We start from the raw sequence: 13,464 nt of genomic DNA, 5'->3' as shown, positions 1-13,464 counted from the left end.
AATGCTGTGTAAGTTGAGAAATTTCTAATGCAATGTCTATACCAAAATAACGCAAGCCCAATAAGAACAGAAGCCAATTAACTTACCATTATATTTTGGATTGTGGAAAGGAGCAAGAGCTCCTGCAGGAAACCCACACAAAGAAAATGCATCGTTTTCATGCAGATGGTGTAACTTTTGACTAAAGGAATTGTACTAAAGTAATGGTTTCCCTTCTATATAAAAATGATAATCAGAATTTCTCACACTAGCATGTGCCTTTAAACCAGGCAAATAATATTTTAGCCAAAAAGCAAAAGAGGGCAGACTGGCCTAGTGCATTATCCTTCAAACAAAATATTTATTTCTGTAAAAGTGGTAAATATTATACTCACAAAGGACTAGTAAAACAAACGCTCATCATATAAGAAAAACAGCATCATTCAGTCCACAATACATCATGTCCCATCACAGGGTCAATGGACATCCAGCAGGCTACTGTGTTTCGAGGACTTAAACCTTCTTAAAGAGGCAAATCCTCTAAATGTGTTAGTGAACTGGATGATGTGAATTTTCTTATATGATGAGCCTTTATTTTGCTCTTCCTTTTGTGAGTATAATATTTACCACTTTTACAGAAATATTTTGTTTAAAGGATAATACACTAATACAGTGCGTCCTCTGTTTTGCTTTTTAGTTACAGTGTTTCAGACTTCCCCAGTCCTTTGAGAGCAGCAAGACGAGGGCTATCCATGGAAGCAGGTAAGAGCCATAACCAATTGTGTGTTTTTTGAGCCCTCTCCCAAGCGCATTTGGCGTTTGTCATAGACTCAAAAAATTATTTTTGGTATTCGAAAATATTCTTCAACATGTCTTAACCATTTATTATTATACAGGATTTATATAGCGCCAACAGTTTGCTCAGCGCTTTACAACATAACGGGAGACAATACAACAATACAGTTCAATACAAGAGGGTTAGGAGGGTCCTGCTCCTTGGAGCTTACATTTATACAATGTTGTCCACTGAAGATGCATTTTCTTGCAAGATTTGGGGTTCTCAACCTTCCTGGGATCTTGCTGGAATGACAATATGTCACCTACGTTAGGTGCTGTGGATAGAACCCCAGTGGAAGATAAGAATATTTTATAACTTTTTGAAACAACTGCCATATGCCATTTGTGCATGGAGGGGGGGGGGGGGGGGGGGAGTTTGAATAGAAATGTATCTTGCATCTTTATGGCAAGATGGGTCACAGCAGATATAGGTTTGGGTTTGAAAAAATTATTCAAATCACATTATCTGAAAAAAAACATACATTTTATTGGACAACTGCAAGCACCTTAAACCACAATTGGTTACTGTTACAACACTGGGTATTTTCACATCTAATTATTGCAAAGGCTTGTGATTAAACTGCAATGGATAAATCAAAAAACAAAGTGGCACCATAATTTGTAAAACCAGAAATAAATTTACATTCAATCCACAGACTTAAAAAAAAAAAAAAAAAAAAAAGTTAAATAGATCTCTGCTTACATTCTAAAATCTGCATCACCTCTAACATCATGTAATTCTATTCGTCATTGTAAAGGGAGCAAAACAAACTGTTTAAAAAGGAAAAACAAATTGCTAAGTAGTTAGTTTATCGAAAATACATGTAACCAGTGCATTTCTTTTAAAAAAATAATGCTGAATTATATGTACACCTAAGCAGTTGTGAAATGGGCTATTTAATGGTCAGAATATTACAACGAGTAAAGAGCTACTATGCCCACTGCACTACAGACCAAAGCATATTGTTGGTTTTAAAATCTTTATTAAGTTATTTTGCATATGTGCAAAAATATAATAAAATGTTACCTTGGACATTACACACAATATATCCCCAGTGGCAATTTCCATAGCTAATGCAACATACAACATTAATAGACCCTTATGAGAATACTACCTATTGTAAAAAATCAGCCTAATAAAAGGCAAAATTTTCTGATACTGAATAAATATTTGCTTTCTGGGATAATAATTAAAATAGTCTGTTATACTCAAGTGATGTTAAACAGGCCAAACACTTCATATTTGTCTAAAGACAGAAAGGTATTGAAAAAGTGATGCTCCAGTGTAAGCAGTTTCCTTTCCTGGAACTATATGTTCACTATAACACCTGTGCTTTATCTCAGATGGGGCAAGTTCATTCTGCATACAATGCGACTGGTCTCTTGCGAGTGTGCAGACTTTAATGTATTTTGCAAAGAGGAGGTAGCTGAAAGTATGCGGAGATGGGCTTGGCCTCACCTGAACACATGAAATGTTGCAGCAATATGAAAACCTATACTATAAATGTTGTCATGTGCATACATCTGTCTAGACTACAAAGATTTCAACTTCCCCTAAAGTGCCATAATGGGGCAATTGCTTTAAAAAAAAAAAAAAAAAAAAAAAAAAAAAAAAGGAGCAGCTTTAGTTACCGAAACAAAGAAAATGACCACGCATCTTCGGAAAACCCAGCTGTAATTCACTACATGCAGAAAGTTCACTAAAATGAAGTGGAGATCAATCTGCTTTGGATTTGCAATCTCCTTTCCTGTTAGGTAGCCTTTTCAGTGCTAAATGGGCAACAGATATACTACAGCCTAGTCCAGCACTGTAAGGTTTTCAATGAAAAGAAACATTTACAAAGTGAATGTACATACACTATAGTACAAGAATGGTAATCCCTCAGTTAAAGTAAAAATGTTACAGTACCCATGCATTAGGCCTGTTAAGTCAGTTCAAAAGCTTGAGTTTACCCAACATCTGCTAAAACTTATCTTCATAAATAGTTACAAAATCTGGCAGACACATGGAAAAATGTACTTCTTGTTCAAAAATTCGATATCTGAATGCCACATAACATGAAAAACAAGACCAGATTAGGCTTTTTTTTTTCAAATTTTTCTCCCACATCCCGGTCCCCAAAAAAAGTGGGTCGGTAAAGCTTAGAGCTGAAGACACAGAGGCTAATCTTTCCATTGACCACAGCGCACACCAAGCAAAGGAAAACAAAACAGGGTACTCCTAAAAGAAAAGTTGGAAAGCTAAAGCCAAATCACTCAGAATCCTGTTACAGATATTGTGACAGTCGCTGTTTAAGTCCAAAGTAATTGCGGGAGCATTCCTACGAATTTAACCAGGGATGTCGCAGGCACTCACTAGCAGATGCACGTTTCTCAGGAACCATTTCTAACATGGGAGTGAGAAAATCTGTAAACTGAGCAGCATCTTCATGTGGCCAGCCATACTTCTCCACCAGAACATCAAAAAGACTCCAAGGTTTTAGTTTAGTGATGTGTCGAAGCTCCCCTATGTTAAGAAAGCAAAGTATTCGTAAATTAGGGAAACAAGAAGCTTTAACACAACGTAATTGCTTTGTTAGTCTAAAACATTTTTATTACAGACATAATAGGTAAATTAATTAGATATAGTCTGGGAAACATTTGCAATGGTGTGCACATCAGGAGCTATTAGAGAAATGAATGTCGATCTTTCTGCTTACTAGCCGGTCACAGGTGCTGGGTAATGTGCACTGGTGTTTCAATTAATGAGAAAGTACCAAACAAGCAAGATGTATACAGAGAACCTGGAGATCATGGCCTGGCATCCTAAAGTACTCTCTGACACACCCAATCTTTGCAAATCCCCTATGCTTAGATTTATTGACAACAATGTTCCTTGTAGAGTTTCCTAGCATATTCCTCATCTAGGTGCTGACCAAACCTTCAGTGAATAAACAATGCAAGCGAATGGGAGTCGCTCGATTCTAAACAACATGTCACAGTCTTGTGTTTGGCAGTCATTACACTTGGAGGCTAAGCTTATTTTTAGTCACACTGTAAACTTTCACTTTTCTACATGCAAATACCTGAATAGTAGAAATTTCCTCTAGCACAATAGTTCATTACAGTGACATTTACACATGTAACAACATTCCCAAGAAATAAAAGGATTTTTGACCAGTAAAATACGAGTATAGCACATGGGTTACATAAAGCCATCTTCATGTTAGTGGACACTGGCAAATAAAAAGAAAGCTGCAGGGACATCCCCCTGTATAGCCCTTCTCACTCCTACATAGCCTCAATTTTGAAGCAAGCATTTGGAGATCATAAGAACAGAGGGGAGGAACCTGTGTCCTGTATTGTGCTCCATGAAATATATTTTACTCGATCTTTAGAGTTTGCCAGGAGTAGGACAACATTGGAGTACCACATCCTGCAGGGCCAGTTTGTGTGGTGAGAATCTCCAGTATACCCTCCATCATCATCCTGCGGAGCAGCTAAGGGAAAAGTCAGAGAGATGGAGGGACCAGAAATCAGGAACTTATCTTACAGAGTCATCCAAGTGTCCACTGTAAAGGCCCAATGATCCCTGGACCTGGCAACAAACCTGTGCAGTTTGTTGTTGAATCTGGATGGCAGAAGCCCCTAGGAGTCCCCTATCTGCAGCACAGAATTTGAAAGAACTGCAAATGAAGAGCCCAATCCCCCTAATCCAGATGCTAATGACTGAGAAACTGCCAGACAATTTTCCATGCCTGGGAAGTGAACAGCAGACACCACCAGAATGTGTAGTAATACCTAAGAGAGGATCAAGTCTGCTTCCTTGTGAGCAGCGCAACTTCTGTTGCCTCCCTGATGGGCGATGTAAGCCAGGGCTGTGTCATTGTCTGACTGAATTCTTGTCAGCTTGCAACCGAGGTCAAGCGCAGGGACAGATAAATTGCCAGGAGTTCAAGGATGTTGATGGGCAAGATGGTCTTATGACCAAGTCTCCCGCATTGTTGTGAAACATTCCAGATCTTAGGGGAAAGGGGTTTCCCTGATTCAGAGCCAGGCTGACCTTGCAGGACAGGAGCATGGGGTGGTCCAGGGACCATGGCTGTTTGTCCCATGCAGCTAGAATGTTGAGTTGCAATGTTCTGGATTGAAACTGAGCATATGGCACTGCCTTGAAGAAGCCTACTATAAGGCCCAAACCCTCTTGCAGGCACAAATGGACAGCCAACCGTGAGAACAAAGGATCTAGGCATGAGAATGGAGGGACAGAAATGTACCCCTGGGCAAGAAGATCCCAGACAGGGGTGTATCATTCATCAGGCCCAGGTACTCTAATCAGTTCCAGAAACCACTTCTGAAGGTCCATGATCCAACCAAAACTCTGCAGAGTCTGCACTGTCCATTGGCTGAAAGGCATAGGGAGGACCATGTAACCCATAGGAATGGAGCAGAGCTAAGAAAGGGGCACGCACCCAGGTCAAAGGAAAGCTTGACAAACTGGTAATGCCACCTACCCAAAATGCATATAGTGTTGATAAGGAGAAAGTATGGGAATGTGCAAGTAAACATCCTGGATGTCTACCGAAGCCAGAAAATACCCCAGAAAGAGGGAGTCAATAACCAACCAAGTAGATTCCATGTGATAATTTTGAACACAGGAACAAGTTGAGTGTTTTTAGATCCAGAATGGGCCAAACTCCTTGATTTGCTTGGGAACCGAACAAATTCAATTGAGAAGCTCTGAGTGTTTTACTTACTTTGGACTGGAGCAGTGACACCCTTTTTTGGGGAGAGGCGCAAATTGACAGAATCCAAAAATGCAGATTGTAGCCCCTGGAAATTACATTTTGGACCCAGACATCTGAGATTTCCTGGGATCCGAAGGACGACATACACCACCCCTCTCTGCATTAGGAAGAGGGCTTGGAGTCCGATTTGGCTGGCTTGGAGGACAACATTCTGTCAAAAGCTTGCTCCAGACTTCAGTTTGGAGTTGCAGGCCTGATGGGGATGAAAGGAACTTTTTCTAATTTTAGGAGTATAAAGGTCTACCCACAGAAGTGCAGGCCCTCTGTTCTGGAGAAGGAGAGTACTCATACCCCTGTGATCTCTTTGGTGTACTTATCCAGGGAGGGAGCAAACAGGTGTTCACCTTCAAAAGGCAGACACTCTAGGAATTTCTTGCACAACAGTCCTGCTGACCATCATTTGAGCTACTGAATCCTCTACACATGGACAGAGAGAGAGGGCTCATCCTGTAGCTCTGAAAAAGCATGCCCGCCAAACTGCCATTCACACAGTAGCATAAGGCCACAGTTAAAGGCCTGCCAAGGTAAAAAGGGCCTTAAAGCGGAGTTCCACCTAAAAAAAAAAATAAAAGTCAGCAGCTACAAAAACTGTAGCTGCTGACTTTTAAAATACAGACACTTACCTGTCCCTTGGTCCAGCGGTGTCCTCACCACCACTGGTTTCACTGGCCGTTTTCTCGCCCTGGCACTGGCATCTTCAGTGTGGGCGCTAGGCTGTGACAGCTTGCGGCTTCATAGCCGGGTGCCCACTGCACATGCGTGAGAAACACTGCGCTTTGTGAATGGCCCCGTGGAAGTGGGAGCAGGTACCTGTCAAATTCGGGTAACCGCTCCTCCAAGGTGCCAATCCCTAATGGGGAGCAGGGGACAAAGGCTTAAAACGGAACTTCCCCTTTTGGGTGGAGGTCTGCTTTAAATAAGGCCTCTAACCTATTATCGAATGGGTTTTAAACACAGAATTATCCTGGCATGAAGCTCTCCTTGAAATTAAACTGGTGAGCATATAGCGTTTCAGGGTGAGGCCAGTTACAGTATAGGACAGGCTCTAGAAGGAAATGGACCGGTAAGGTTTTGTCAAGCTTAGGTAATTATACAGATTATACGAGAGGCCTGGGGTTAGGTGAGCAGACCCAGGCTGCTCTAACACTAAACAAGAGCTTACAGTGTCAGTAAGTGTAGCATTTACATCCTTAAGCTTGGATAAGATTTCAGGTAGATTAAGATCTTCTTTGCCCACCCTACTCCTCAGGCAGTGTGTTTGCAGTTAAAGGAAAGTCACAAATAAACCCAGGAAGGGAGAATGAAGTGGCTTACTGTGACTCAGATTATTTACAGACTTTAAAACGACCAAAGTTCTGCCCATGAAATCACTATGGCAGAAAATTCCTTCCAAGATGAGCAGGTGGATGTCTGAGCAACCAAATGGCCAGTAGAAGGCAGAGAATTACACTGGGGGCAACTATCAGAACTTAGGTTGCAAGGGCCCTGTGGAGATAATCCTTACCATTGCACTTGTGATCTACCATGTGCAGTGTAAAAATGTCCCCAGTGGGGTAAACATGACCTCTACTGCTGTGGAGAGGAAAGGGTTAAGCCTTCTGTTCCAGATACTGTAGGCTGTTGCATCTAGACAGGCATCCAGAGATCACTATGCTGTACTATGGAGGAAGCCTTTGATTTTGTTGCAGGGGGAAGAAAAACACAATCTGAGAAGGAAAGCCAGACTGAAGGCATAACATAGCACCACATTTAAATGGCTGGTGTTTCCCACACATGACTGCAACACACTGCTTAAAGTATTGCAGCCCTCGATCTTAGGAGCGCCATCATCAAGTGTGCAAATCCTGAATTAACAACTGACACTGTCTTTGCACTATGGACAGGACACAAAGGATGAGACCCCATCTTGGCTTCCCCTCCAGGGTGGGGATAGGGCTCCACTGCTGCAGATCACGGCCAAGAAGTCAACTGATCTGGAAGCAGCAGATGACATCATAGTGGCTATGGTGCAGCCAGCAATCTTGATAGGAGACTCATCTTAAAGAAAAAACCTGCATAGGAAAGAGGTAAACTTCTCCCAGTAGTGAGGTCTATTACCCAGGTACACTAGCAAAAAAACTGAGGGTAGCTTGGAATGGGAAAGGTTATTTAGGGGATGTCCATGCAGGTTTTTTTGCCAGTGTCCAATGACCTGAAAGTAGCTGCATATAACCCATGGTTAAAGACTAGAAATCTTGTGTCGTGTACTATTTAACTTAAACAAAGTTTACAGCATACTGCCATTTTGGCTAAATAACAGAAAAAAGGGAAAATCGAAATTGACCAATAAGTTTACATCTTTTCTAGCCTCTTTGTAGTTTGTGGATGTGTATCAACAGCAGCATACAATGATTAGAAGGATAGCATTAAGCGTTGTGGGCAGTAAGCAGACCAACAATGGAACAATGTAGCATAAACATGTGCATAATGGACCTGAGCAGGATATCAACCATTAAGATTCAGTTGGTCTACAGGTGTGGGCTGGTGAATTAAAGTGAAGGAGTGAAATGAATGCTATGCACAAACTATTTTTCTTTTATATTACTATATGAGATCATCTGACTTTATAGCAAATGCCTTAAAACCTAGATTATGTACTCCATCCTAAATAAGCAAAAACATTTTGAGATTTGTCATTGCAAAGTCTGAGTGATTCCTAGCAAACTGAAATTAATTTACATCACATTAACCTCATGTATTAATATAGTAGGCACCATCCAATGCAAGCAGATTGCAGTAGCAACTTTAAAGCGGTTGCAAACATCAGATATGAACAAAGCATATATACAATTATATACTGTGTACTCGTCTCTATCCAAAACACTGAGTGTGGTTTCTCTCTGCTGCCTTGTTCCTCTGTATCCTGTGGGAGTCACTTCTAACAGCTTTTCCTTACTCCAAGAGATAATTGGTGACGGGGGAGGAAAGCTCCAGCGCACAGCCTGTTATTGACAGCCAGAGCTCTGCTTGTTCACGGTTGTGTGAGGAGGGGATGTCCCTTCCTTCCAGTCAAGGCTCAGAGCTCTCCTCATTGAGCTTTGGAGTGTGAGACTTCAGATCTCCACTCCGTTTTTAGAGCTGAGAGGTGCTGTGTAAAATGTGTTTTTTTTGTAATGTTGCAGAGAAGAGAGGGCTACAGATAAACAGGTACAACTTGTGTAGGAGTATTTGTTTCAACTCTGTGCATCACCTGATGCTAGTCACTTCTCTGGGTATATGTAAGGGATTTCAACCACTTTAACTGCAAACTCCCCTGCAACACTAAAACATTAAAATTATAATAGTCTACAGTGCTTGTGCGATATATATATAAATACAAATAAAAAATAATAATAAACAACAATAAGGTGGAGGTCAAACATCACTAATGCCAACATACAGTGAAGGAAATAAGTATTTGATCCCCTGCTGATTGTGAATGTTTGCCCACTCACAAAGAAATGATCAGTCTTATAAATCGAATGGTAGGTGTAACACAGAGACAGAATAGCAACAAAAAATTCAAAAGAAATGCATGTCTAACAAATTATGCACTGATTTGCATGTTCATGAGGGAAATAAGTATTTGATCCTCTTCACAAAACATGACTTAGTACTTGGTGGCAAATCGCTTGTTGGCAATCACAGAGGTCAGACGTTTCCTGTAGTTGGGCACCAGATTTGCACACATCTCAGGAGGGATTTTGGTCCACTCCTCTTGGCAGATCCTCTCCAAGTCATTAAGGTTTGGTGGCTGACATTCGGCAACTCGAACTTTCAGCTCCCTCCACAGATTTTCAATCAGATTAAGGTCTGGAGACTGGCTAGGCCACTCCAGGACCTTAATGTGCTTCTTCTTGAGCCACTCCTTTGTTGCCTTGGCCGTGTGTTTTGGGTCATTGTCATGCTGGAACAACCATCCACAACACACTTTCAAAGCCCTGGCTAAGGGAAGGTTCTCACCCAAGATTTGACGGTACATTGCCCTGTCCATTGTCCCTTTGATGCGGCGCAGTTGTCCTGTCTCCTTAGCAAAAAAAACACCCCTAAAGCAGAATGTTTCCACCACCATGTTTGACAGTTGGGACTGTGTTCTTGAGGTCATTGGCAGCATTCCTCCTCCAAACACGGCGAGTTGAGTTGATGCCAAAAAGCTCAATTTTGGTCTCATCTGACCACAACACTTTCAAGTAGTCCTCCGCCGCATCATTCAGATGTTCAGTTTCAAACTTTAGACGGGCCTGGACATGTGCTTTCTTGAGCAGAGGGACCTTGCGGGCACTGCAGGATTTCAATCCTTGTCGGCGTTGCATGTTACCAATTGTTTTCTTGGTGACTGTGGTCCAAGCTGCCTGGAGATCATTGACAAGATCCTCATGTGTAGTTCTGGGATGATTCCTCACTGTTCTCATGATCATTAACACTCCACGATCTTACATGGTGCACCAGACCTAGGGAGACTGACCGTTGTTTTGTGTTTCTTCCATTTGCGAATGTTTGCACCAACTGTTGTCACCTTCTCACCAAGCTGCTTGGCGATACTTTGGTAGCCCAGTCCAACTTTGTGTAGGTCTACAAGCTTGTCCCTGACATCCTTGGACAGCTCTTTGGTCTTTGCCATGGTGGAGAGTTTGGAATTTGATTATTTGATTGCTCCTGTGGACAGGTGTCTTTTATACAGGTAATAAAATGAGATTAGCAGCACTCCCTTTAAGAGACTGCTTCTAATCTCAGCTTGTTACCTCTATGAAAAGACACCTGGTAGCCAGAAATCCTGCTGAATGATAGGGGCTCAAATACTTATTTCCCTCATGAACATGCAAATCGGTGCATAATTTGTTAGACATGCATTTCTTTTGAATTTTTTGTTGTTATTCTGTCTCTCAGTGTTACAATACACCTGCCATTCGATTTTTAGACATCATTTCTTTGTAAGTGGGCAAACATTCAAAATCATCAGGGGATCAAATACTTATTTCCTTCACTGTATGAAGATAAAGGAGAAGATTGTCCTTGAACTATTGTGATAATATTTGGACTGCTCACTCTTTTTGATTCACCTAATTGTCATGGGTGTTGTTGTTTATTATTATTTTTTATTTGTATTTATATATATATCTCATAAGCACTGCATACTATTATAATTTTAACATGTTGGTGTTTTTGTGTATATGCACTTTTTGCTAGCAACTATTTATTATCACTGAGCGCTGACTTTCTTCTATTTCATTGTCCCCTGCAACACTGCTTTCTCCCACCAGCAGATGTTGGGCTATTGACTCACCCCACAGAGATGCTCTTGGATCATTCTGCCCCCTAGACAGCTCAGAAAACAGGCCTTCCTGCTGGGCTCTGGCATAGGCCTAGGAGCTTACTACCCAGGTCTTGCGGAGAGCCAGGGTGCCTTTAGTGTTAGGACATCCTGCAGAGCCTTCCCACTCCTCACGACACCACATGACATGGGAGCCACTGGACATAGAACACCCTCTAGGAGACACTCAAGACAGGAGTTGAAGTGCCCTTTGCTAGCCTTGCCATGGACACTGTTCTGCTCAGCGACAAAACAACCATCTGAAGCTTTGATTACAAGTCAGTACTGAATACACCTTACTGTCAGTCATTCTTTTCTTGTTTCATTCATTCCAGTACTCTTGATTATTTTCTTTTAAAAAAAGCACTATGGGGTGACTAAAGGTACATTTGTTTGGCCTAGCTGTATTTTTTAGGACACCTGGCACTGACGTCTTAAAGGAGCTGTTTCTTACTCACATTACTATCCACCTAACACACAAAGTCCCTATCATTTTTTATTACAGAAACTAAACCTTCTGTTTCTCTCATTGTCTTCATTGTGAAGTAGTTTGCAAACTCTCTGGAAGTCCATGTCCAACACAAACAGCGTCTTGCTATATTGCTTGCTATCGCTATCTGCCAACTCATAAGAACTAATCATAGTCAACTGTCAGTACTCCTAATGAATCTAAATATGGAAAGAAGGTATCTTTGTAAAAATGCTCAAGCTGGGGCAAAACAAACTGCTTTGAAATCAAAGAACAAGCACCAAAGCAGGGAAGACACCACTGAACAGCATTCATCCATGCATTAACCTCCACCAAGTCTTTATTTGAAACACTTGAATGACTCCGCTTGATATAATGCGAAACACTCTTCATCAGTGAACCTAAATCCATGGCAGATAAAATGTCGAAAGTACTTCTACCTTAATTCAGCAAAAATATAGCATCATTTAAAAAAATATTGAACTGCGTTAGAAATTATTGCCTCCAAGCCAACAGACCACAAGGATTTCAACAACCAGTTAGCGATTTGGAAAACTAGTTACAACTGAGAATAAAACTCCTCATCTCTCAATCAAAATCAAAGATTCAACCTACCAATAAAAAGTATATTTAAAAGAATACAAAGGTGCAGACCTGCTACACTACCTCACGGTTGACCAAATGATCCGTGTAAACCTTGAAACCTGTCCCACCTGCAACATAAAGAGGGCATTGCCTAGATCCAGAAAAGCAGGGATCTAACAACAGACTGCAGCCTGTTATGACTAAACACTTGCACTTTGCACAAATCATTCTAAACGTTTTTAGAAAGTACAAGGAACTCTGCATTGATGACAACTGCATTTTGATCTGCCTAGACTTTTCTGCCCCCATTACTCAGAAGCGTAAAGAATTTGTTCTAGACTAGAAAAAGCAATCTTAAAACACCTGATTTTTACTTCTATACCCTGCAAAACTACACAATTTCTCGAATAGGGAAGACTAGATTCTTTGATGATCAACAAAACAGCCACGCATCAACTACAACTGGCTCCCAATTACTTGAAAGTCTTATAAACTCTTACTATTGCATTGTGACACACCGCAATTCATTTCAATATGTATTATCAACTTCTGTTTAACCCACCAGTAGGTGGTGGATGGTCAATTTGAAAAATATCTCGAAAAAGAAAAAAATGAGGGAGGGAAACACCTCAATTCCTCAAAAATTGGGGACTTTTTGAGGCACATCATCTATATAAAATCAATAATTTATTTAAATCTATAAGCACCACATACAGTATCTCACAGAAGTATTTTTGTAAATACTTTATTATATCTTTTCATTTGACAACACTGAAAAAATGACACTTTACTACAATGTAAAGTAGTGAGTGTACAGCTTGTATAACAGTGTAAATTTGCTGTCCCCTCAAAGTAACTCAACACACAGCCATCAATGTCTAAACCGCTGGCAACAAAAGTGAGTACACCCCTAAGTGAAAACGTCCAAATTGGGCCCAATTAGCCACTTTCCCTCCCTGGTGTTATGTGATTCATTAGTGTTACAGGGTCTCATGTGTGAATGGGGAGCGGGTGTGTTAAATGTGGTGTTATCGCTCTCACTCTCATACTGGTCACTGGAAGTTCAACATGGCACCTCATGGCAAAGAACTCTGAGGATCTGAAAAAAAAAAAAAAAAAGAATTGTTGCTCTACATAAAAGATGGCCTAGGCTATAAGAAGATTGCCAAGACCCTGAAACTGAGCTGCAGCACGGCCTCGCCATGGTTGACTGAAGAAGTTGAGTGCGAGTGCGCAGCGTCATATCCAAAGGCGGTCTTTGGGAAACAGACGTATGAGTGCTGCCAGCATTGCGGCACAGGTTGAAGGGGTGGGGGGTCAGCCTGTCAGTGATCAGACCATATGCCACACACTGCATCAAATTGGTCTGCATGGCTGTCGTCCCAGAAGGAAGCCTCTTCTAAAGATGATGCACAAGAAAGCCTGCAAACAGTTCGCTGAAGACAAGCAGACTAAAGACATGGACTACTGGAACCATG

At 41.2% G+C, this 13,464-nt stretch overlaps 1 protein-coding gene across 9 annotated transcripts in view; it reads right to left on the bottom strand.

The window, feature by feature from the left end:
• Positions 1–1,278: 1,278 nt before the first annotated feature.
• The window catches only part of SRPK2 (SRSF protein kinase 2), a 259,384-nt gene continuing 247,198 nt past the window's right edge, over positions 1,279–13,464 (bottom strand). For all 9 annotated transcript variants that reach the window (XM_089685382.1, XM_089685390.1, XM_089685405.1 and 6 more), the window contains one exon: positions 1,279–3,322. In XM_089685382.1, coding sequence (XP_089541508.1) covers positions 3,138–3,322 — 185 coding nt within the window. In that variant the 3' untranslated portion in view covers positions 1,279–3,137. The remainder of the gene's footprint in view (positions 3,323–13,464) is intronic.

This window comes from Staurois parvus, unplaced genomic scaffold (assembly GCF_062004578.1).
Source record: "Staurois parvus isolate SC_StPar_1 unplaced genomic scaffold, SC_StPar_1.0 ptg000019l, whole genome shotgun sequence".
Taxonomy (NCBI): Eukaryota; Metazoa; Chordata; class Amphibia; order Anura; family Ranidae; genus Staurois; species Staurois parvus.
The sequence above is the reverse complement of the archived record's forward strand: the minus strand, read 5'-3'. Positions and strand labels throughout refer to the sequence as shown.